Below are 23,232 nucleotides of genomic sequence, written 5' to 3' on the forward strand. Positions count from 1 at the left end.
TTTGAGGGGGACAGACCAAATCTTACCCACCGAAAATAAGTCCCTTGTGGTTTAGCCGTGCAAAGAACTGAATACAAAAAGGAGGGACTTTCGGGCTTTTTCCACTCACGAGGGAGTGGGAGGTCCAGCATAAACGGGGGGCCCGTCACAGTATCCAAGGAGTAGAGTTATGCCGGTCCTCTAATTGCAAAATCACAGCCGGGCTCCCTAAAAGGGGGCACTTTACTGATGATCTTTTATCCAAATGCCGTATGGTGAAGTGCAGGTGTGGGGCCAGAATTCTTTAGATGGACAGTGGTGAGTTAAAATAGGATTGGGAGTATCTAGCAAAAATTGGTGTGTATTCCCTGTGTGTTAGCTTCTTTATTTGTCTGAATGCAGAGAACTGTTGTCTGAAGGCCAGTATTGAGGGCTAAATAAAATAACTGGACCCTGCTGTTGCGCCTATAAGCACCTAGATATGGGTGTGTAGGTGTGACAAGAATCACCTAACCCTCTGAAACTTTGTCTCTTTTAAATACCCAAGAAATTATTGGCATACATTCCTGTACCTTGTAGAAGCGATACAAAGCTTACCTTCGAGGGCCCCTTGGAATGACTGAAGGCATGACTGACATAAGTGTACATTGAATGTGTGAATGAATGTGCCGTACGGCAGAAAATAACCGGCTATAGTATCAAGCCTCTTGGGAGGACTTTCGATTTGCTTTTATCACAGTTTATCCCTTAAGCCTTATCGCCTGCTTCTGAGGACGTTAACAAACAAGATTAACGCCCTGCAAAGGATGTTAACTGCTGTTAAGTGAAAGAGCCAAAGGCGAGGGAATGCAACGAGGGGACAGACAATTAACAACTGTTAATGCCAGACGGCATGTTAAAAACAAGTTTATATCCTTTTTCCCTCATCATACCACACCCAGATAGGCACACTCTTACTTTCCGGTCGATGTCTATACTTCTCACTCTCACAGGGCCTATAATGCAGGCAAATAACAGTATTAGTGGCAGCTTTCTAAGCATGCTGATGGGTTGAGCCAATCTCTTCACAGTGATGGCTGAAGAGCACGTGCTGATTGGTTGAGCCGATCTCTTCCCAGTGATGGTGATTGCTGAAGAGTGCATGCACTGTGATCATGCTTCTACGTGCAGGAGAATCGGGGATGAGTTATCAAGTGAAGTACAGCTGTTAATTCAGCTACGTTTTCATTATATAAAATGAAAATATAATTATGTAAAAAGAAGTATATTTGGGGTTTAAATAGGGAAAGCCTGTCTCTGTATCGCCAAGGAAAGGGAGGCCGCGACGTGGGGCTCAGCTTCATGGGTGGAAGGGTGCATGCCTCGGTGTTAGTCAGGGTTTGGATAATTCTGTCCCCTACTCACTGCCTTCCAAAGGTGAGCCCTGCCACTGCCGGGGGTCTCTCGTGCCCAGGCGCTCTCAGTCCATTGTGTTATTTCAGTAGCCAGAGCATATTTCCACCACATGTAGGGTTCCGTGGTTTTTTCGGAGTCTAGGCGCCAGTCACGGTTCTGTATTTGCCTTTAACCAGAGTCATTGTGAGCTGTGGATAAAGCTAGAGTGATCCCTCGCTCCGGTGCTGAGGAGAGACATAGCCATCTCTCCAGCGCAGAAAAAGGATATTGAGGTGGGCAATCTTTGATTTTCTAAAATTATTTGTAGCCCATGTGAGCAAACTCAAGAATTATGCGATTTACTCTTGTCAGATGTTCCAAGAGGTCATCATCCGTCAGATATAGGTCATCGACACAGGACAATACCTGGTCATTAAAATCTTTTACTAGCTTTGTTACTCTGGCTGAAAACAGCCCGGGCTATTCTTATCAAAATCTGAATTGCGATCTTGGCAGTAGGGCTGAGGAAGAACACCCATTTCAGTAAGCCAGTTTTGGGGACCCCAAAGATCTTTATTTTTCCCCAGAATCAGGACCTTAGTTTTCTCTCCATTGAGTTTGAGAAAATAGGCCTGCATCCAGTATGCAATTTTACTAAACCCCATCTGGAGAGCAGATGTCTCAGACACCCTCTCCATAGAGAGAGAGAAGACTATCTGGGTGTCGGCAGCATAGGAGAACAGGGTCAGCCCGCCTCCTCTGCAATGTCAGCCAGAGGTCTGACACTCACGTTAAATAACAAAGGGCTAAGAATGGAGCCATAGGGTTCCCCGCAGGGAGAGGAATGAGTAACAGAACTGGCCATTGGGGGGCGAAGACCTGGAACGTTCAGTCGGTGAGAAAAGAGATAAGCCAGTTGAGTGCCGGCCTGATAACACCCAAAGATCGCAAGGCTTTCACTAACACAGTGTGAGACACCGTGTCGAAAGCTGCTCTCAAATCAAGTAATATGAGGGCCATCGTGTCTCCAGAATCTAAACGGTGTTGCAGCCTTTCCGTAACTCCAAGAAGGGCAGTTTCAGTTGAAAAGCTGGCTCTAAAGCCCGACTGAGATGAGTGTACAAAATGTTGTGACTCGACAAACTGAGATAACTGTGAATTAATGTCTTTCTGTGATTTTCAAGAAGGCCAGGAGCAATGAAATAAAAAACAAAGACACACAATTGATGGACGGAATACAGAACAAATCAAAACATTCACCCCCAGTCAAGAGATCTGGGTTAAATCCATCATTCTTTTGCTCACCATGCCAACCTAGTTTAGACCTGGCCATATGCAAATCAGTCTTGACCCTGTGCCTCTTGGGAGGCCAAGCCAGGTCCTCCCTGGACCGGAAACAAGCATCCTAGGACCGGTTTTGGACTTTCAACACCCAACAGCCAGGATAGCTTGATTCCAGTGGCACATTGAGCCCGGGACCCACGTCTAGGCATACTACCGGCGCACTTAGGGCGAGAAAGCAAAAGACACACAATTGATGGACGGAATTTAGAACGGGACTCTTCCCATTGGGTGCAGGGTCAAGACTGATTTGCATATGGCTGGATCTAAACTGGAATGGGTTGGTGAGCAAAAAAAACTGATGGATTTAGGCATAGATCGCTGTACTGGGGTGAATGTAAGACATTGTTATGCATTCTGTCCATCAATTGTTCTTTTTGCATTTGTCACCCCAAGTGGGACGGGTATGCCCAAACATTGGTCCCTTGCTCTCCATGCCACTGGAGTCAAGCTATCCTGGCTGATGGATGCTTGTTTCCAGTACAGGGAAGACCGACCTGGCAGTTCGGGCTGGACTGTTCCCATTGGTTGCAGGGTCAAGACAAATTTACATATGGCTGGGTCCAAACAGGAATGGCATGGTGATTAAAAAACAATAGATTTAGGGCCAGATCGCTGTACTGGGGTGAATGTATGACATTGTTGTGCATTCTGTCCATCAATTGTTCTTTTTGCATTTGTCACCCCGAGTGTGACGGGTATACCGAGACGTGGGTCCCGTGCTTTCCATGCCACTGGAGTCAAGCTATTCTGGCTGATGAGGGCTGAAAGCTCGACACCGGTCCTAGGATGCTTGTTTCCATTCCAGGAAGGACCAGTCCTGGCAGTTCGGGCTGGACTTTTCCCATTGGAAGCAGGGTAAAGACTGATTTGCATATTGCTGGATCCAAGCTGGAATGGCATGGTGAGCAAAAAAACTATGGATTTAGGCCCAGATCGTTGTACTATTTTAAATGTATGATATTGTTCTGCATTATGCCCATGAATTGTTTTTCCATTTGTCACCCGAGTGGGACAGGTATGCCCAGACGTGGGTCCCGTGCTCTCCATGCCACTGAAGTCAAGCTATCCTGGCTGATGAGGGTTGAAAGCCCGACACCGGTCCTAGGATGCTTGTTTCCATTCCAGGGAGGACCTGGCCTGGCAGTTCTGGCTAGACAGTTCCAATTGGGTGCAGGGTCAAGACTGATTTCCATATGGCTGGGTCCAAACTGGAATGGGATGGTGAGGAAAAAAACGATGGATTTAGGCCCAGATCGCTGTACTGGGGTGAATCTATGACATTGTTCTGCATTCTGTCCATCCATTGTTCTTTTTGCAGGGATCAATAAAATAGGCCGGTAGTTAGCCTTCTTCAGAAGAGGAAGCACTATTGCGTGTTTCCACTCTGGGGGAACCATTGCCTCCTGTAAGGAGGCATTCAAGAGTTCCATGATTATTGTGAGTGAAAGCGACTCAAGCTGCTGGAGCACGAGATCGGAAGAGGGTCACAGGGTGAGCCAGATTTAATACTGGCTATGAGTCGTATAAGGGAGTTCATATCTAATGGAGCCCACATTTCCAGTTTATTAGTGGATTCAGCTATCCTGTTGTCACTGTGAGAGATGGTTCTGGCTGCTTAAGGGGATGTAGGTGCTTGCTGATGTGGGGTACCTGGTTTTATGCCCTTCATTTCAGAGTACATTTTCTCCACTTTATGGAGGAAGAATTTCTCTACGTCTTCACATTGTTAACCATTCAGGGAAGGGGGAGTAGATTGAGTTTCCCATCCAGAAAGTTCTTTGACCATTTTAAATAATGTTTTGGAACAATTCAGCGCACTAGAGATGGTCGAGGAGACATATTCAGCACGAGCTGACTTACAGAGAGTGTGGTATTCTCTTTTTTCCCTTTTATATGCAAGTTTGTTGTCGGGTGCATAGTTCCTCCTTCAGCGTCCTTCCAAAGCTTTGCATTTGATTTTCTCTGTTTTTAAATTCTCAGTGAACCAAGGGGCCGGGGGCGGTGGCTGTTCACCTTCTTAATAGAGGGTGGAAGACAGGTATCAACTTCCTTGATGCTTCAGGCTTTTTGGACGGGTCCCAACATGGCTTTAGAAAGCTGCATAGCACGGAGTCTGCTTTGACCAAAGTCATGGATAACATCCGCAGGAAAGTTGATCTGGGTCAAACCACCGTGCTGGTACTGCTGGACCTTACAGCAGCATTCGATACCCTGTCTCCCTCCACTTTAACATCTAGGTTAAGGGAGGCAGGGGTAGAAGGACCGGCCCTCAGTCTCCTGAGCTCCTTCTTACATCAACGAGAGCAGCGTGTTATGCTAGGAGAGTACCTCTCCCCAGCCAAGTCTTTGCAATGTGGGGTGCCACAGGGGTCGGCATTGAGTCCGACCCTGTTCAACATCTACGTGGCCCCCCTTGCAAGACTAGTAAGATCCCAGGGGATGGAGGTAGTGTCGTATGCCGACGACACGCAGATTATGGTGTCCCTGACCCACTCTGTGAATGTCGCCGCGTCAAACTTTAGGTCCTGCATGCAACTTGTTGCAGAGTGGATGATTTCCAACTCCCTAAAGTTGAACGGGGACAAGACAGAGGTCCTGGTCTTCGGCAAAGAACAGTGCATGTGGTCAGGTGAGTGGTGGCCTCCATCTCTAGGCATCTGCCCCACTCCTACACAATCTGCCAGGAACCTTGGCGTCATCTTTGACACCCGGCTTTCTATGGAACTCCAGGTCAATAGGACGGTGGCAACCTGTTGGGGTGTCATCAGGACTCTGAAAAGAATTGTCCACTATCTTTCCCCACAGGCACGTAAGCAGGTTGTGATCGCTCTTGTCGGCTCAAGGCTCGACTATTGTAATTCACTCTACGCCGGGGCCAACAAGGGCCTTCTGCAGCGCCTGCAGGTTGTACAAAATGCGGCGGCGCGTTTTGCCCTTGCCCTGCCTTGGCTGTCCTCTATGACCTTGGCGAGGAAGAATCTCCATTGGCTCCCTATTCCCTCAAGGATTATGTTTAAACTTCTTTGCCTCACATACAGTGCCTTGATGGCAGGTCCGGCAGATGCCCTTGGATCCTTACTCACTAGGTATGTCCCGAACGGATGCTTACGCTTGAGGGAGCTTAACCAACTGGTAATCCCTCGTGCTAAGAAGGCTAGCTGGGGGAGCAAGGCCTTTTCCATTCTTGCACCCCAGATGTGGAACACACTTCCCCTTGAGATCAAATCATTGCCTTCACTCGACCTCTTTAGGAAAGCGTTGAAAACTTGGTTTTTCATTAATGCATACCAGTAAGCACTGTTTCTGACTGCTGACAGCTAGTTATTTGAGTTAGGCGCCTTGACGCCCAATGGGCATAGTTGCACGTTACAAATGCCATTTCATTCATTCACAAACAACAAGTGATGGACCGAATGTGGATTCATGTCACACATTCCCCCAGTCAAAAGATCTGGGCCCAAATCCATCGTTTTTTTGCACTCCACACCACCCTGGGTTAGACAATGGCGATATGCAAATCAGCTCTGACCCTGTTGCCCCATGGGAACAGTCCAGTCCGAACTACAAAAGCCATGTCCTTCCCAGAACGGAATCAAGCATCCGAGGACCGGACCGGTTTCGAGGTAACACCTCTCATCAGCCCGGCTAGCTTGACTCCAAGTGGTGTGGAGTGCCTGGGACCCACGTCTGGGCATCCCCAGCGCACTTAGGGCGGCAATTGCAAAAACAAGTGATGGACCGAATGTGGATCAATGTCACACATTCCCCCAGTCAAAAGATCTGGGCCCAAATCCATAGTTTTTTTGCACTCCACACCACCCTGGGTTAGACAATGGCGATATGCAAATCAGCTCTGACCCTGTTGCCCCATGGGAACAGTCCAGTCCGAACTATAAAAGCCATGTCCTTCCCAGAACGGAATCAAGCATCCGAGGACCGGACCGGTTTCAAGGTAACACCTCTCATCAGCCCGGCTAGCTTGACTCCAAGTGGTGTGGAGTGCCTGGGACCCACGTCTGGGCATCCCCAGCGCACTTAGGGCGGCAATTGCAAAAACAACAAGCGATGGACCGAATGTGGATCAATGTCACACATTCCCCCAGTCAAAAGATCTGGGCCCAAATCCATAGTTTTTTTGCACTCCACACCACCCTGGGTTAGACAATGGCGATATGCAAATCAGCTCTGACCCTGTTGCCCCATGGGAACAGTCCAGTCCGAACTACCAAAGCCATGTCCTTCCCAGAACGGAATCAAGCATCCGAGGACCGGACCGGTTTCGAGGTAACACCTCTCATCAGCCCGGCTAGCTTGACTCCAAGTGGTGTGGAGTGCCTGGGACCCACGTCTGGGCATCCCCAGCGCACTTAGGGCGGCAATTGCAAAAACAACAAGTGATGGACCTATGTGGATCAATGTCACACATTCCCCCAGTCAAAAGATCTGGGCCCAAATCCATCTTTTTTTGCACTCCACACCACCCTGGGTTAGACAATGGCGATATGCAAATCAGCTCTGACCCTGTTGCCCCATGGGAACAGTCCAGTCCGAACTACAAAAGCCATGTCCTTCCCAGAACGGAATCAAGCATCCGAGGACCGGACCGGTTTCGAGGTAACACCTCTCATCAGCCCGGCTAGCTTGACTCCAAGTGGTGTGGAGTGCCTGGGACCCACGTCTGGGCATCCCCAGCGCACTTAGGGCGGCAATTGCAAAAACAACAAGTGATGGACCGAATGTGGATCAATGTCACACATTCCCCCAGTCAAAAGATCTGGGCCCAAATCCATCGTTTATTTGCACTCCACACCACCCTGGGTTAGACAATGGCGATATGCAAATCAGCTCTGACCCTGTTGCCCCATGGGAACAGTCCAGTCCGAACTACCAAAGCCATGTCCTTCCCAGAACGGAATCAAGCATCCGAGGACCGGACCGGTTTCGAGGTAACACCTCTCATCAGCCCGGCTAGCTTGACTCCAAGTGGTGTGGAGTGCCTGGGACCCACGTCTGGGCATCCCCAGCGCACTTAGGGCGGCAATTGCAAAAACAACAAGTGATGGACCTATGTGGATCAATGTCACACATTCCCCCAGTCAAAAGATCTGGGCCCAAATCCATCTTTTTTTGCACTCCACACCACCCTGGGTTAGACAATGGCGATATGCAAATCAGCTCTGACCCTGTTGCCCCATGGGAACAGTCCAGTCCGAACTACAAAAGCCATGTCCTTCCCAGAACGGAATCAAGCATCCGAGGACCGGACCGGTTTCGAGGTAACACCTCTCATCAGCCCGGCTAGCTTGACTCCAAGTGGTGTGGAGTGCCTGGGACCCACGTCTGGGCATCCCCAGCGCACTTAGGGCGGCAATTGCAAAAACAACAAGTGATGGACCGAATGTGGATCAATGTCACACATTCCCCCAGTCAAAAGATCTGGGCCCAAATCCATCGTTTATTTGCACTCCACACCACCCTGGGTTAGACAATGGCGATATGCAAATCAGCTCTGACCCTGTTGCCCCATGGGAACAGTCCAGTCCGAACTACAAAAGCCATGTCCTTCCCAGAACGGAATCAAGCATCCGAGAACCGGACCGGTTTCGAGGTAACACCTCTCATCAGCCCGGCTAGCTTGACTCCAAGTGGTGTGGAGTGCCTGGGACCCACGTCTGGGCATCCCCAGCGCACTTAGGGCGGCAATTGCAAAAACAACAAGTGATGGACCGAATGTGGATCAATGTCACACATTCCCCCAGTCAAAAGATCTGGGCCCAAATCCATCGTTTTTTTCCACTCCACACCACCCTGGGTTAGACAATGGCGATATGCAAATCAGCTCTGACCCTGTTGCCCCATGGGAACAGTCCAGTCCGAACTACAAAAGCCATGTCCTTCCCAGAACGGAATCAAGCATCCGAGGACCGGACCGGTTTCGAGGTAACACCTCTCATCAGCCCGGCTAGCTTGACTCCAAGTGGTGTGGAGTGCCTGGGACCCAAGTCTGGGCATCCCCAGCGCACTTAGGGCGGCAATTGCAAAAACAACAAGTGATGGACCGAATGTGGGTCAATGTCACACATTCCCCCAGTCAAAAGATCTGGGCCCAAATCCATCGTTTTTTTGCACTCCACATATGCTTGATTCCGTTCTGGGAAGGACATGGCTTTTGTAGTTCGGACTGGACTGTTCCCATGGGGCAACAGGGTCAGAGCTGATTTGCATATCGCCATTGTCTAACCCAGGGTGGTGTGGAGTGCAAAAAAACGATGGATTTGGGCCCAGATCTTTTGACTGGGGGAATGTGTGACATTGATCCACATTCGGTCCATCACTTGTTGTTTTTGCAATTTCATTCATTCATTCATTCATTCAATGGCATGTAAAAGCCACTTTTGGATGACACCCGAAAGAGTGACAGACATTTGTTTTGTGATAGGAGCGTTGGAAGACAGAATCTTATTGAGAGCTTCAATGTCCAGTTTTCCCCAGTTCATAGTTGGTTTCCTGATGCTAGGTGCGGCTACAGGTGAGTCCACTGAGATCTCGCAACGCAAGCCGAACGCAAAGTGATCAGACCAACATAAGGGAAGAGCCGGTGGGCTTTGAATGTTGGATAAACTGGAGAAAATAGGGTCCAGTAGGTAAAGCTGCAGCTACATCAGGGCCAGAGCTCATGTGCAGCCATGTTTCAGTAAGAAACATTGCGTAAAATAAATAATAACTAGTAAATCCAGTATTTGTAAACCGCACAGCTACCCGGAGGCATCCCGGCGCTGGGGGCCGTTGGGAAGATTAAGCGAGCTGCACGCGTCCGATCTGGGGCCATTGAGTAGGGGTTAGGCAGGACGCTTGCAGCGACTAGAGCGCTTCCCAGAGGGAGAGTGTGGCCGAACAAAATGGCCACCCGGGCAGGAACAGCTCCTCAAAGTACAAGTGCAGGAAAAAAATGAGTATAAGACACTCAGTAAAGCAGAAAAATAACGCAACAGCAAGCAACAAAACTATAAGCATCCCTGAACCTAGAAAGGTAGAAAATGGTTTTGGCAGCCACCAAACATGACTTCCCCGTCTCCCTCCAGGAATTGTGGTAACAAATCTATAGCCCTTTCGCTCAGTCACTCGTGCTTTCTCTCAGAGAAATATATAAGGAATACACAGCGGACCTTGCAGACAAATGAAAACAGAGCATTAGTACTTCTTAATACTGTTAAAGACAAAAACTTGGCTGCTTCTGTTTTTATTGTATATACCATCTTTATGTTTTTTTTATAGACTGTGCTGTATCTTTTTGATATCCCGGTCTGCAGCAGGACTTCCCCGATTGAGCAGAGTAAGTCTTTCAAGCCCCACATCCAGAGCTGTAGGGGCAAATTAGCAGACTAGTTGTTTGGAACCTGACTATTTTATTTAGCGACTTATGTGTAGTCATCACAAACATTTCTCCTGCTTGGGGATTTTAATTATCGTGTAGAAGATTTTTTAGATATGGAAGTAGCAAAACTGTTATCAGACTTAAAGACTTGAGGACTGCAACAAAAGATTACAGGCCCTACTCACTCGGCGGTCCACAATCTTGGACTTAATCTTCACCACCTCTACTGCACTGACTTGTGAAGCCCATGCCTTTGACGTGGACTGACCACTCATTAATCTTCACCACCTCTACTGCACGGACTTGTGAAGCCCATGCCTTGACGTGGACTGACCACTCATTAATCTTCACCACCTCTACTGCACGGACTTGTGAAGCCCATGCCTTTGACCTGAACTGACCACTCATTACTCTTCACCACCTCTACTGCACTGACTTGTGAAGCCCATGCCTTTGACGTGGACTGACCACTCATTACTCTTCACCACCTCTACTGCACGGACTTGTGAAGCCCATGCCTTTGACGTGGACTGACCACTCATTAATCTTCACCACCTCTACTGCACTGACTTGTGAAGCCCATGCCTTTGACATGGACTTACCACTCATTAATCTTCACCACCTCTCCTGCACTGACTTGTGAAGCCCATGCCTTTGACGTGGACTGACCACTCATTACTCTTCACCACCTCTACTGCACTGACTTGTGAAGCCCATGCCTTTGACGTGGACTGACCACTCATTAATCTTCACCACCTCTACTGCACGGACTTGTGAAGCCCATGCCTTTGACATGGACTTACCACTCATTAATCTTCACCACGTCTCCTGCACTGACTTGTGAAGCCCATGCCTTTGACGTGGACTGACCACTCATTACTCTTCACCACCTCTACTGCACTGACTTGTGAAGCCCATGCCTTTGACGTGGACTGACCACTCATTACTCTTCACCACCTCTACTGCACTGACTTGTGAAGCCCATGCCTTTGACGTCGACTGACCACTCATTAATCTTCTCCACCTCTACTGCACTGACTTGTGAAGCCCATGCCTTTGACGTGGACTGACCACTCATTAATCTTCACCACCTCTACTGCACTGACTTGTGAAGCCCATGCCTTTGATGTGGACTGACCTCTCATTACTCTTCACCACCTCTACTGCACTGACTTGTGAAGCCCATGCCTTTGACGTGGACTGACCACTCATTACTCTTCACCACCTCTACTGCACTGACTTGTGAAGCCCGTGCCTTTGACGTGGACTGACCACTCATTACTCTTCACCACCTCTACTGCACTGACTTGTGAAGCCCATGCCTTTGACGTGGACTGACCACTCATTACTCTTCACCACCTCTACTGCACTGACTTGTGAAGCCCGTGCCTTTGACGTGGACTGACCACTCATTACTCTTCACCACCTCTACTGCACTGACTTGTGAACCCCATGCCTTTGACGTGGACTGACCACTCATTACTCTTCTTTCAAATACCTAAAGCTGGGTTGCCTGAGTAACAAAACCTGAGCAAAAGACTCTCTTGACAATGGCAGCGCATTACTCCTATCGCTGAAAAATTGGATTTCTCTGTAACCTCAAAGGAACATGATGTAAACCACACCTTAGCGGACTAGTGTAAGGCTTTAAATTCTGCCTTTGATAACATACCTTCTTTTAGAACGCATGCTAATAATAAACAGAGGACTCGCGCCCTTTGGTATCCTACAGAGCTGAGCCCGGAAAATTCACTATGTAAAAATCTAGAGTGGCATTTAACTACCAACCCTTGCGACAGAGACCAGACACCGTTATTGCGCTCTTTTTTTAGGTGCGAGATTGTTGGCTACTGTGAGGCATTTCTGTTCCTTCACGCTGAGTCCTATAACTAATGTCAATCGACTGGGAGATGCGTCTGGTTAACTGAATAAAGTCCAGAAGGCCTTGGGTCCTTTTTGTTAAAAGGTAAGGATGTTTTATGGGATACAGCCATGGATTGTGGTATGCAGGCTGCATTTTATGTACTGCCTTGGTATGCAGAGTATAAAAGCTGGCAATGCTAAAACTAGTCCCCATCCTGGAATAAAAGAAGACACCCCTAAAAATAGCTTATTCTAAAAACCCACCTTCCAAAAACAAGATACCAAACAAAAGGAGAATCTTAGGAGCTTCAGGTGATGTCCCTAGTGTCAGATTACTGGTGTTTGTTTAGGTTTACAGGAGTCCAGAGGTTACATAGCAAACCTTGTCTATGCATGCCGTGTATTTTTCATTCATTATTGTAGTTTTTTTGTAATCCACTCATCGTGTGCCAGAAGGTAGATGTATTTGACTACAGTTGTTTATATAGCGCCAGACTAGATCTGGTCTGTGTCTCCTGCTCCACAGCGTGTACCCGTAAAAGTGCATCAATGTCTCCTTCCCTTGGAAGCAAATCCACCTGTATTCCAGTTAAGGCATATTTATTCTAATAGAATCAGTTTCAAAATCCACTGTTCCTCAAGTAAATTCAAATTTAGTCTGCCCAATTCATTTTGGGGGTTCTCCCTTCATCAGGGTATGCATGTGAAGAACCTATGTTGTATGTTGTGTGCGGAAAATAGTGAAATAAGAATTAACCTGCAATGCAATCTAATCCTACATATACATAAATGAATAGTTTACTACATGTCCTGGTAGAGCCTAACCACATGTCTGCGTTTGTGTTACACCAGGGACTTCACCTTTTCGATAGTGAAAGCTACTTCTGATCTACTGCCTATGTCACGTGGCTTTGCTAAGGGTAGATAAATTCCAAGCAACCTAATTGCTGCCCTAGAGCGCCCAGTCCTGCTGCAGTGAGCACATAGCATTCGTAGCACTGGGTTAGGAAAGGTTTACCTGTAGGGCCCCTAAGCCTTTGTAGCACTGTTAGGTTTACCTGCGGGACCCCAGGCATTTATATTACTGGTAGGAACGGTGTATCTGTGGGGTCCCCAGGGACGCATTATGTTAATTTTATTCTTATTAACGAATCCCATCCGAGAGGTGAGTGTTTCACTGAGGGTTGTGGGCTCTTTGTCATGCAATACACGGGATGGCATTGTTCTCTCTGAGTGCGTGTGAAGACAGAAGACTTCTATTATCTGGTGAGTTGCCCTCCTGTTCATTGGCTCCTGTCCAGATCCTGGCCCTGGTTTAACAATTCAAGATTAATGTTCAGTAGTGGCAGTCGCAGTATAAGGACTAAGAGCAAGACCTGCTGTAGAGTTTTCGCTGTCCTAGGAAAAATGTCTGATGTATTTTTCTCTTGTTCAAGACCACCAGGGAATACCTGGCAGTCGTGATGAGAATTTGTTTTTAAATGAATCCCACTTCCTGGGAGTAAAATAATTAGGGAGAAAGTTCCAGGGTGTGTGTGATTAGGTATTGGTTTTTAAAAACAAACTCCAGCTTTGGAAGCTTGTTTTTGAAAAACACAAAAGTTGGTCAATGGCCGCCTGAAAACATCCCCAAGGGATCCAGAGAATTGTAGACCAACTTCCTATAGATGGTTGAGATTGCTTTTTCGGCAGCTGGTCCTCCAGTAGGGATGCATCAGGCAACTGCCCCCCTTCCCGGATGTGACTTTGCAGAGCGTGGCCACCTGCAAATGTCAGAACTGTTTTTAGTCACCTAAATTATACTTTTGTTGTAGGATTGTGAAGGACACAAGCACCTGTCCCCCCACACATCGCCCGGCCGCTCTAAGCTAATCAATCCCCATTTTGTGAAGCCCTGCAATACTCCCACTGCACTTAAGAGATCACCACCATACAGTGGAGTAATTTCAGTCAGCTTACCTTCCCAGCCTAAATACTTGGTAGCCTCTTTCCACACCTTTACCAATGTTTTGGTATGAGTAGATATGGTGCACTCATACTTTCTTCGATACAGCACCGGGGTGGGGTAACCTCTCTTGCTCATGGCCAATCTATCTACCCGGTAAGCAGGATCCTCATAGTCCGCAAAAACCCAGTTGTTGACTGCCACCAGCTGCGTGGCCCAGTAATACTTGTGAATGCTCCGGACCACCAGTCCACCTTAATAAACTCCACTCTGCAACTTACTCAGCGTGACGTGCCGCCATCCCACAACAGGAGCCGAAGTTCTCAGACTACCTTTTGAAAGAAAATGTCTGGTGGGATCTTAAAGGACATTTTTTGCACAATGTACAGGAGACCCTGGAGGGTCATCACTTTAAATAGGGCCACCCGGCCCAGTAAGGAGAGTGGGAGCGTCCGCAAGTGTGGGGCATCCCAGCGAAGACGGTCTAATTTCGGGAGTATGTTCCTGCCTGTGCTCTCTTGTAATGAACACAACCAAATATTTAAAGCCATGTAGTGCCACCCTAACTGTGCACCTAGAGTGCAGCCGCAGGGTCCCTGCCACCAGCAGGAATATTAAGGACTTCTTCCAGTTGATATTATCTCCTGAATAATCTCCAAGTATGTGAAAAATGTGTAGGATTCGTTCACTCGAGAAGGCTGGCTATGTGTCATATAACAAAACGTCTGAGTAGACGGAGATTCTCACATCCCACTCCTGATCAACATGAATATCCCATATGAGAGGTCCTGGTGAACCCAAACATGTGTGAAGAGCATAGGAGACAAGGAACATCCCTGTTGGATGGCAAAGACTCGGTAGACTGTATTATTGAGGCGCATGCTCGCTAGAGGGGCCACATACAAGAGCTTAACAGCAGCGCCACTGGTTCAGCAAAGGAATCCCCTATTGCATATGGTACTCCATTAAGGTGTCGGAGATTTAAGCGCGTTCCCTGGTGTGACATAAAGCCCGATTGATCAGGATGAACCACTGTTGCAATTACTGTCCGCAGGCAGATCGCCAGGGCGTTCGCAAGTACCTTAGTCTCAATATTAAACGGGGAGATAGGTCTATAACACCCACACTCAGTTGCTGGTTTGTCCTTTTTGAGATGACCACCACCTCTTTGGTCCTCCGGGAGACACCCTTATTTTCAGGCAGTCTGAATCCTACTCTGGAGGCACTCCCTGATTTTATCCATCATGCTTGTATATAATTCTATGGGGAACTCATTAGGCCCCCGTCGCTTGCCCTGTTTACAAGGCTCCTATTGTCTTATTTATTCAGTCTACTGTCAGGTCTTGCTCTAGTGCGTCTCGGTCCTCATACGTTAGCATTGGCAGGGTCAGTTCTTTCAGGAAGTCTCTCCCAGTATTTCCGTCCCCTTGTTGTCAGTGTCCTCCAGGATCCAGTTCTGTCCTTTGTCTTGTCTCTCTAACCATGTAAGCAACTCATTGGCTTTATCAGCAACAACATAGAGACAATGCTGGGTAGCCAGCGCAAGACTGCACGCTATTTTCAATTAGTGCTCTTAATGTGTGCTGCTTCAGTTGATGGTGTAATCGGAGAGAAATTGATTACCCACTTGCCAACCCAACCTCCAGGAAAGCACATTCCTTGTCCTGAGCCTCGCACTTCAATTTACGTTCCTTCAACATTCACCCAATCAAGGCTTGTGTCTGGCCGTGAATCACTGCCTTAAATTCACCCTATAGCACGCAAGCTGATTCAACAGGCCGCCCGTTCTCCTTAAAATAGAATTCTGCTCTATCTCTCATACGAGCTTTGTACGTCTTGTCTTTTAAATATCACAGATCAACCCTTGGGGGTAGGATGAAGTCCACAACCGGACCATCGAATTGCACCTCCACCAGAGAATGGTCTGAGATTCCCCCTGCTATGTGCGAAGCAGCTCTAAAATCAACTTTATGGACAGTCTGGGTGAAAGGAAGGTGCAGGCATGCCAGACTACCATGTGCTGTAGACAGGTGTGTCCGGTTCTGATACCCTCTTCCCCTCTAGGGGCATTTAGGAGTACCATGAATATAGTTTAGGTGCAGTTCTGTCACTCCAGTCACCCCAATGCGTATATGCTCTGTCGTAAGCGTCTTGTCCTTCCACAGGATGAGTCAGTCTTGTCTGGGTCTCTTTCCTGTTTCCCGGCACTTGAATGGCACGCCCGAACATTTGAGAGAGCAGTGACCCACCAGCAGGCTTTTGTGGAGCGCTTTTGTCCTGGATGTAAGGCTGCATACAGTAGGACACCCACTCTGTCTTTTCTTTGCCTTTGCCTGAAGATCAGCAGTCCCAAGGTAGCAGTCACACCTGGTCTGTCAGTAAGTCCAGCCCCTCTGGAGGACCGACCGTCAGCAATTGAGCCCACACTATGGCCGGCTGGACCACAGGCGTAAGCTCAGACAGGGTGTTCGAAACTTGGATAGTTGTAGTCCCTCATGGACCTCTGACACAGAGTAGTCAGAAATTCAGCAGCTAAAAGCCCAGCACATGCTCTCCAGGAATCTTGTAGATTCAGACCCTGTTGTGTTAGGAATTTGGCAAATGCAACCTTGAACACGCCGTTGGCAGCACACAATTGTCCAACTGGGCCTCAACAATCACGTTGTCGTAGAGTTTTATTTTCTTCCTTGAACTGTTGGGAGAGTCTTGGCGGGGCGGGAAATCCCTCAGACTAGCTGGTCCTGCTGGATGGCTTTCCGGCCCGCCCTACAGATAACGAGGATGTGTCAGACCTTGCTTCTTCCAGGACAGCCTTCTCCTCCCTTCCATTTCTTACCAGACAGGCAGGCTTCTAGGCAGACTTCTAGGCTTTTCAGGACAGGTACACAGCTTCTCCATTAAGTAATTCAGCCTGCAGGTGATGTCCCCTCAACTTAGATAGGCTGACACCAGCCCTGGTGTCACAGCATGCACCTGAGTACTTTGTAGTGCACTTTATTCCTTGGTATCAGAGGACTTTGAACTATGGTATAAAAGAGGGATAGATGGTCCCACTTGCATACACAACTGGCAGGCAGGAGATGCTGTTTACTCTGTCGCACTCTCACATTGCATTTATTCTACGCGCACCAACACCCTAAACACACACTTGATGTTAGCGCAAAGTCTGGGCACAGGCATAGAAATGGAGCATTACATGGGTGTGTCAGTAGGAAGCCACTACACTGACCATGATGCAAAGATCTCATCAGGCTATTGATCCTTACAACAGGGTGCATTGCCACCACCGCTCTAGCTGTTAAACCCATGACAGTCCTCTGCCTTAAATGAGGGCACACTTGGTGTGACCCTCCAGGTCACAGGACCGGTCCAAGACCCCTCATAGTCCCTTGTTAGAAGTTGCACAGTACTGGGGTGGCAGAAAAATGTAATGTAATTGTTTTGTGGTAGATTTATCGCAGTAATGTGCAATTACCAGTTTGACGCCATTGACTGGGGAGTTGCCACAAGGAACAGATACTTCTGCCTGTTTAACAGCATGCCATTCACTATTTCATAATGTTTTTGGGATTTTATTTACCACTTGATTTAAGCAGGTCGTAGATAAATGCATGTGGTTGGTTGGGGGGCGATGGGTGAAGCAGGGGAGGGAAGGGTAAAGAAATGTCCAACAAAGGGAAGAATTGTGTGTTTCCCCCAGTGTGTAAAAAAACAGCATAAGTCTTGGCTGCTTCTGCTGCACCCAGAGTCTTGTGCGTCTTTTCAGTCTAATTTTCCTGTCTGGACAAAAATGGTGTCCTGTTTTTCTGCACCCGGTACATCCAGGTGCAGAGAAACCTAACAAAGGTTAATCAAGTGGAATACAATGAACACTTGAAAGTACGCCTTAATTTCATTGCCCTCGATTTATACTCTGGACCATAGTTGAGGGATATGTCTAGGCATAGTCCTCGCAATACACAACAGATTTGTGTGCGGCAGAGGCCAAAACTCAAAAGTCAGGATACTAGATACAAGTAGGTGGTAACTCAGGGCATGGGAAAAATGCCTGTTGTCCATGGAGGGGAAATTCCCGTCCCAGAAATCTAGATTAAAAATTAATTAATAGTATCCTTTTTTAAATATCTGTTTTGGTGCCTGTGCATATGACTTTAATTTCTGCCTTTGGGATTCAATGTTACAAGTCCATAGGGTACATGTATCCTTTGTGAGCTTAATAAAATGTTGAAAATTCTATAAATCCTCACTCCTACATCCAAGTACTCTCAGGCTACCATTCTACACTCGGCTCTGTCTGAAAAACAGCTCACATTTTCAAAATTCTGCAACTCTGCATTGATTTGGCTTGTAAATTATATTTTTGGAAATTTTCATGTATTAACTGTTTAATTTTAATACTATAGGTGATTGAAATTACTGACGAAGAAAGCAAGATTTAGCACCAGGCAACTGAAGTCAGTGCCATAAGAAGGATTATTTTGAAAAACTGAAGGACATCCAGCCTTCTACGTTTAAACAATTTCCAAAATCTAGGTGTGGCGAGGAAGTGGGAGCTGAGGAAAGTACTATACTGTAAGTGAAGTCTCTAATTTAGTATTTCATTAACCCAGAGCAAAGCCATATCTGTGCACAGAATAACGTTCATCTAAAACATCATGTAATTCCAGATAGGAAACACACATTGCATAAAAGAAAGTTATAACAAAAGGTTTCTTCTGCAGACCATCAAAGAAGAGACGCTGAGAGAAGACTCCGAAGCTGACACGTTAACAACCGAAAGATTGGAAAATTACCTTTGTTCAACAACCGTTTTTAACCAGTTACGCAAGCTTGAGACTATCTGCCTCTGGGTAGAAAACCATGACACACTCTGCTCACTCTTGCGAAAACCTTACAAATACACCACTTTATTGTGTTCATAACCATCTCAGATTGTTTCCTTTTTATTGTGTACTGTTCTGTAATTCTATGTAAATTGCCTCAACATTATCTGCTGTGCGTGAATGATATGTAAAACTGTTAAAGATAAAAATGGATTAAATGAGCACAGTTGCGCTATGGGTAATGTAAATACATCTTCGTCTTCAGAACTACAAATCTTTACCTTACACCAAACAAAGAAAGGGTAAAAGGAACTGATGTTCTGCAACTGGTGATCCACAATAGTACTGTGCATGTTCTAACACCCTCAGTTACTGCCATTACTTCAGTGCAAAAAGGTACTTATCAGTTTAATTATTAAATACCAGACTAACACCTTATCACTGCATTGTTAAGAACCTATACAAATAGATTTGAGAAAATCTTCAGTCACAAAATAAGTTGCTGCCGGATAGGCTATAACCTAAAGACTATTATCTGCTAGAAACATTTCGACAGGTGTTACAGGGCTGCTTCAAGACATAGTTTGCTCAATTCAAGTGTTAAGAAGATTACACACAATTTCTTTTAGAGATAAATGCTGAACATTATCTAAACAAGCCTGACTCTAAAATCGGGTTCCCTCTTACCGTGGCATATAAGTAAGAGAAAACTAATCGCAGAGATATTAACACTAGGTATACACCTTATAAAAATACGGACTGTGAGACCAAATTCAGTGTTCAAAACCACCTCAATGAAGGCAAAATAACCTAATTTGGGGGAAAAAGTTACATGTGCCAAAAAAGACACAGCCATAAATCTTATCTCACAGAATTTGACAGAATGCATACTGGGGGAATCCACTATCAGTGCTCTGAATGCCAAAAAAGTTTCAGGCGTAAATCTTATCTCACTGAGCATATGAGAATCCACACTGGGGAAAACCACTCTCCGTGCAAAGTATGCCAAAAAAGTTTCAGGCGTAAATCTTATCTCACTGAGCATATGAGAATCCACACTGGGGAAAAACCTTATCAGTGCTCTGAATGCCAGAAAAGATTTAGTTTCAAAGCGACTCTAAATGAACATGCATTAACCCACTCTGGGGAAAAACCTTACCAGTGCGCTGAATGCCAAAAAAGATTCTGCCGTAAATCTAAACTCACTAAACATATGAGATCCCACTCTGGTGAAAAACCTTATCAGTGCGCTGAATGCCAGAAATGTTTCAGTGACAAAGGAGGACTCACTCTACATACAAGGACCCACACTGGGGAAAAACCTTATCAGTGCTCTGAATGCCAGGAAAGGTTTTGTAACAAACAAAGTCTTTCTCGACATGCATTAACCCACTCTGTGGAAAAACCTTATCAGTGCTCTGAATGCCAGAAATGTTACAGTGACCAAAGCAGTCTCACTCGGCATGTAAGAACCCACATTGGGGAAAAATCTTTTCAGTGCTCTGAATGCCAGAAATGTTTCAGTGACCAAAGCAGTCTCACTCGGCATATCAGAACCCACACTGGGTATAAACCTTTTCAGTGCTCTGAATGCCATAAATGTTTCAGTTACAAAATCAGACTCACTGAACATACAAGGACCCACACTGGGGAAAACCCTTATCAGTGCTCTGAATGCCCTAAACATTTCAAACTTAAATCACTTCTAACTGCACATTTGAGATTCCACACTGGGGAAAAACCTTATCAGTGCTCTGAATGCCCAAAACATTTCAACCGTAAATCAACTCTAACTGCACATTTGAGATCCCACACTGGGGAAAAACCTTATCAGTGCTCTGAATGCCAGAAAAGGTTTAGTTTCAAATCGACTCTATATAAACATGCATTTACCCACTCTGTGGAAAAACCTTATCAGTGCTCTGAATGCCGGAAATGTTTCAGTACAAAAAGTAGTCTCACACTGCACAGAAGAATCCACACTGGGGAAAACCGTTATCAATGCTCTGAATGCCAGAAATGTTTCAGTGAAAAACACTTTCTCACAGTGCATATAAAAACCCACACAGGGGAACAACCTTATCAGTGCTCTGAATGTCAGAAATGTTTCATAAACAAATTCAGTTTCACTAAGCATATAAGAACCCACACTGGGGAAAAACCTTATCAGTGCTCTGAATGCCCAAAAGATTTCAGACTTAAATCACTTCTAACTGCACATGTGAGATTCCACACTGGGGAAAAACCTTATCAGTGCTCTGAATGCCAGAGATGTTTCAGTGAAAAAAACAGTCTCACTCAGCATATAAGAATCCATACTGGGGAAAAACCTTATCAGTGCTCTGAATGCCACAAATGTTTCAGTGTAAAAAGCAATCTCATTCAGCATATAAGAACCCACACTGGGGAAAAACCTTATCAGTGCTCTGAATGCCACAAATGTTTCAGTGAAAAAATCAGTCTCATTCAGCATATAAGAATCCATACTGGGGAAAAACCTTATCAGTGCTCTGAATGCCACAAATGTTTCAGTGAAAAAATCAGTCTCATTCAGCATATAAGAATCCACACTGGGGAAAAACCTTATCAGTGCTCCGAATGCCAGATATGTTTCAGTGTAAAAAGCCGTCTCACTCGGCATATAAGAATCCACACTGGGGAAAAACCTTATCAGTGCTCTGAATGCCTAAAATGTTTCAGCCAAAAATCTCATATCACTGAACATGTGAGAATCCACACTAGAGAAAAAAAATTATCAGTGCTCTAAATGTCAGAAAAGATTCAGAGGTAGAGATGGTTACAAGCGCCATAAGAAAACACACCATTAAAATAATTCAGTGCTCCAAGTGCCAGAAAAGAATCAATTTTAAACGCAATCTCACTCTACATGAGCAGATGCACACAGGGGAAAAACATTACGAATGCGGTGAATGCCAGAAATTCCTATTTGATTGGCACAGCCTCACTAACCATAAGCGACTCCATACTGATGAAAACCTTATGAGTGCTCTGAATGCCAGAAAAGCTGCAGAGAAAAACGCTATCTCACCATGAGAATCTCCACACTGGAGAAAATCCTTATGCCATAAAAGCTTGAATCTGAAAGACAGAGTTATGCTTCATGAGAGATCCCACTCTGGGGAAAAACATTATGAGTGCTCGAAATGCAAGCAAAGTTTTGGTCACAAATTACTTCTCACTTGACATGAGCGAACTCACACGGGGGAAAAATGCCTTATGTGTGTTCTGAATGTCAGATAAGGTTTAGTCTCGAATACAATGTCACTTCACAAGAGAGAATTCCCACTGGACTAAAGCCATATACAGGAGGGGAAAGCCAGAAACGTTTTACTCAGAAAGGAGATCTCACTAAACATGAGAAATGCATCCACACCAGGTGAAAAGTAAGGCGTATCTTGAGTTGCAGAAAAGCTTCTAACAACCTGACTTTACATGAGAGAGCACATATTGTAATTGCAATAGGATTCATCAAGAAACTCTTGCAGGATAACTTAGGCTGCCCGCATGCAACCTCCAAAGAAATTTCAGGCCTGGAATTATTTTTTAATTGCAACCGAATCCACAATTTGAGTATCTGAAAGTTACAAAACTCTCAAGGTCTTTACTTAACACAGAGAAGTGTTAGTGCTTGAAAAAATCAACTAATTGCCATAAAAATCACAATATTAATGTCTTAAATTTTACTCCACCCAAAATGTTTCTACTCACCCTTGTTTCTTAACATATGACTGGTATCTATATTTTCATGGTAAGATTAGCCTATGCGGAGTTCCTCAATGAAGAACTTCGCAAAGTGACAAAAAAACTCTGGCGGTCTACTCAGATTTCCGCAAGCATCGGAGTGCGTAAGGGTCATGCCGTTCGTGGTGATTTTGATCTCCTGTTGTTTGTCCCGCCCTGTAAAAATAATTGCAAAAGGCACCATGTGCAGCACAAGAGGGTGCAGCTGCTTCTACTCAAGCGGCAGCTTTGTCAATGCGAAGGAAGGTTTCTCAATGCGAGTGGTGTGACCGGCCACGACCACTTGCATTGAGAAATCCGACGACCCGCTTTGAGAAATCTCGCCAGGAGGTTGATTTTGCTCGCCAACTAGACCATGTCGAGCGCGAGCAAGGAAAAATCTTATCAGGAGGTGGATTTTCCTCGCTCCAGCACATAGCGTTGAAGAGTGTGAGCGTTGAAAAAAACTTGCTACGCTCCACGGAGCGGAGTTTTTAGGAACTATGTGAGCTCCGCGGAGTATGGAAAACTCTACCAGCGGAGTTCACCACCCAAAATGAGATAATATACAACAGCAGGAAAACATAACACACCAGTTACTTGCCTTCAATAACGCTCTTTCTGGTCGATACTCCTTTACCTGCAGATTCCTCACCTTGTAAATATTTCCCACACACCAGACTGGTTCCTTCAACTTTAAAGCAGAGTAGGAGACAACATGCAGCTCAGTGTCGCCGTCATTCTGCTACAGAAGTGACAAGCGGAGACTCAAAGAAGCACTTCCCAGG

The 23,232-nt window shown here is 46.0% G+C and overlaps 1 protein-coding gene and 1 long non-coding RNA gene across 7 annotated transcripts in view; both read left to right on the plus strand.

The window, feature by feature from the left end:
- Positions 1-18,929, plus strand: part of LOC147737966 (uncharacterized) — a 353,381-nt gene extending 334,452 nt beyond the window's left edge. The window contains exons 2-3 of the long non-coding RNA XR_015305504.1: positions 18,284-18,452; positions 18,602-18,929. This is a non-coding gene — a long non-coding RNA (uncharacterized LOC147737966). The remainder of the gene's footprint in view (positions 1-18,283; positions 18,453-18,601) is intronic.
- A 606-nt stretch (positions 18,930-19,535) lies between these two features.
- On the plus strand, positions 19,536-21,470 carry LOC147737971 (uncharacterized). 6 transcript variants are annotated; one of them, XM_086950018.1, is made up of 3 exons: positions 19,536-20,180; positions 20,265-20,658; positions 20,893-21,470. In XM_086950018.1, exons 1-3 carry the CDS (start codon positions 19,536-19,538, stop codon positions 21,468-21,470), a joined length of 1,617 nt encoding a protein of 538 aa, XP_086806144.1. The 6 variants fall into 6 exon arrangements, with proteins under 6 accessions (XP_086806144.1, XP_086806064.1, XP_086806063.1 ...); XM_086949951.1 differs by having other exon boundaries at positions 19,587-20,452; positions 20,510-21,223; positions 21,392-21,470; XM_086949986.1 differs by having other exon boundaries at positions 19,587-20,452; positions 20,510-21,154; positions 21,323-21,470.
- Positions 21,471-23,232: the final 1,762 nt, after the last annotated feature.

This window comes from Lissotriton vulgaris, chromosome 1_1 (assembly GCF_964263255.1).
Source record: "Lissotriton vulgaris chromosome 1_1, aLisVul1.2, whole genome shotgun sequence".
Classification (NCBI taxonomy): Eukaryota; Metazoa; Chordata; class Amphibia; order Caudata; family Salamandridae; genus Lissotriton; species Lissotriton vulgaris.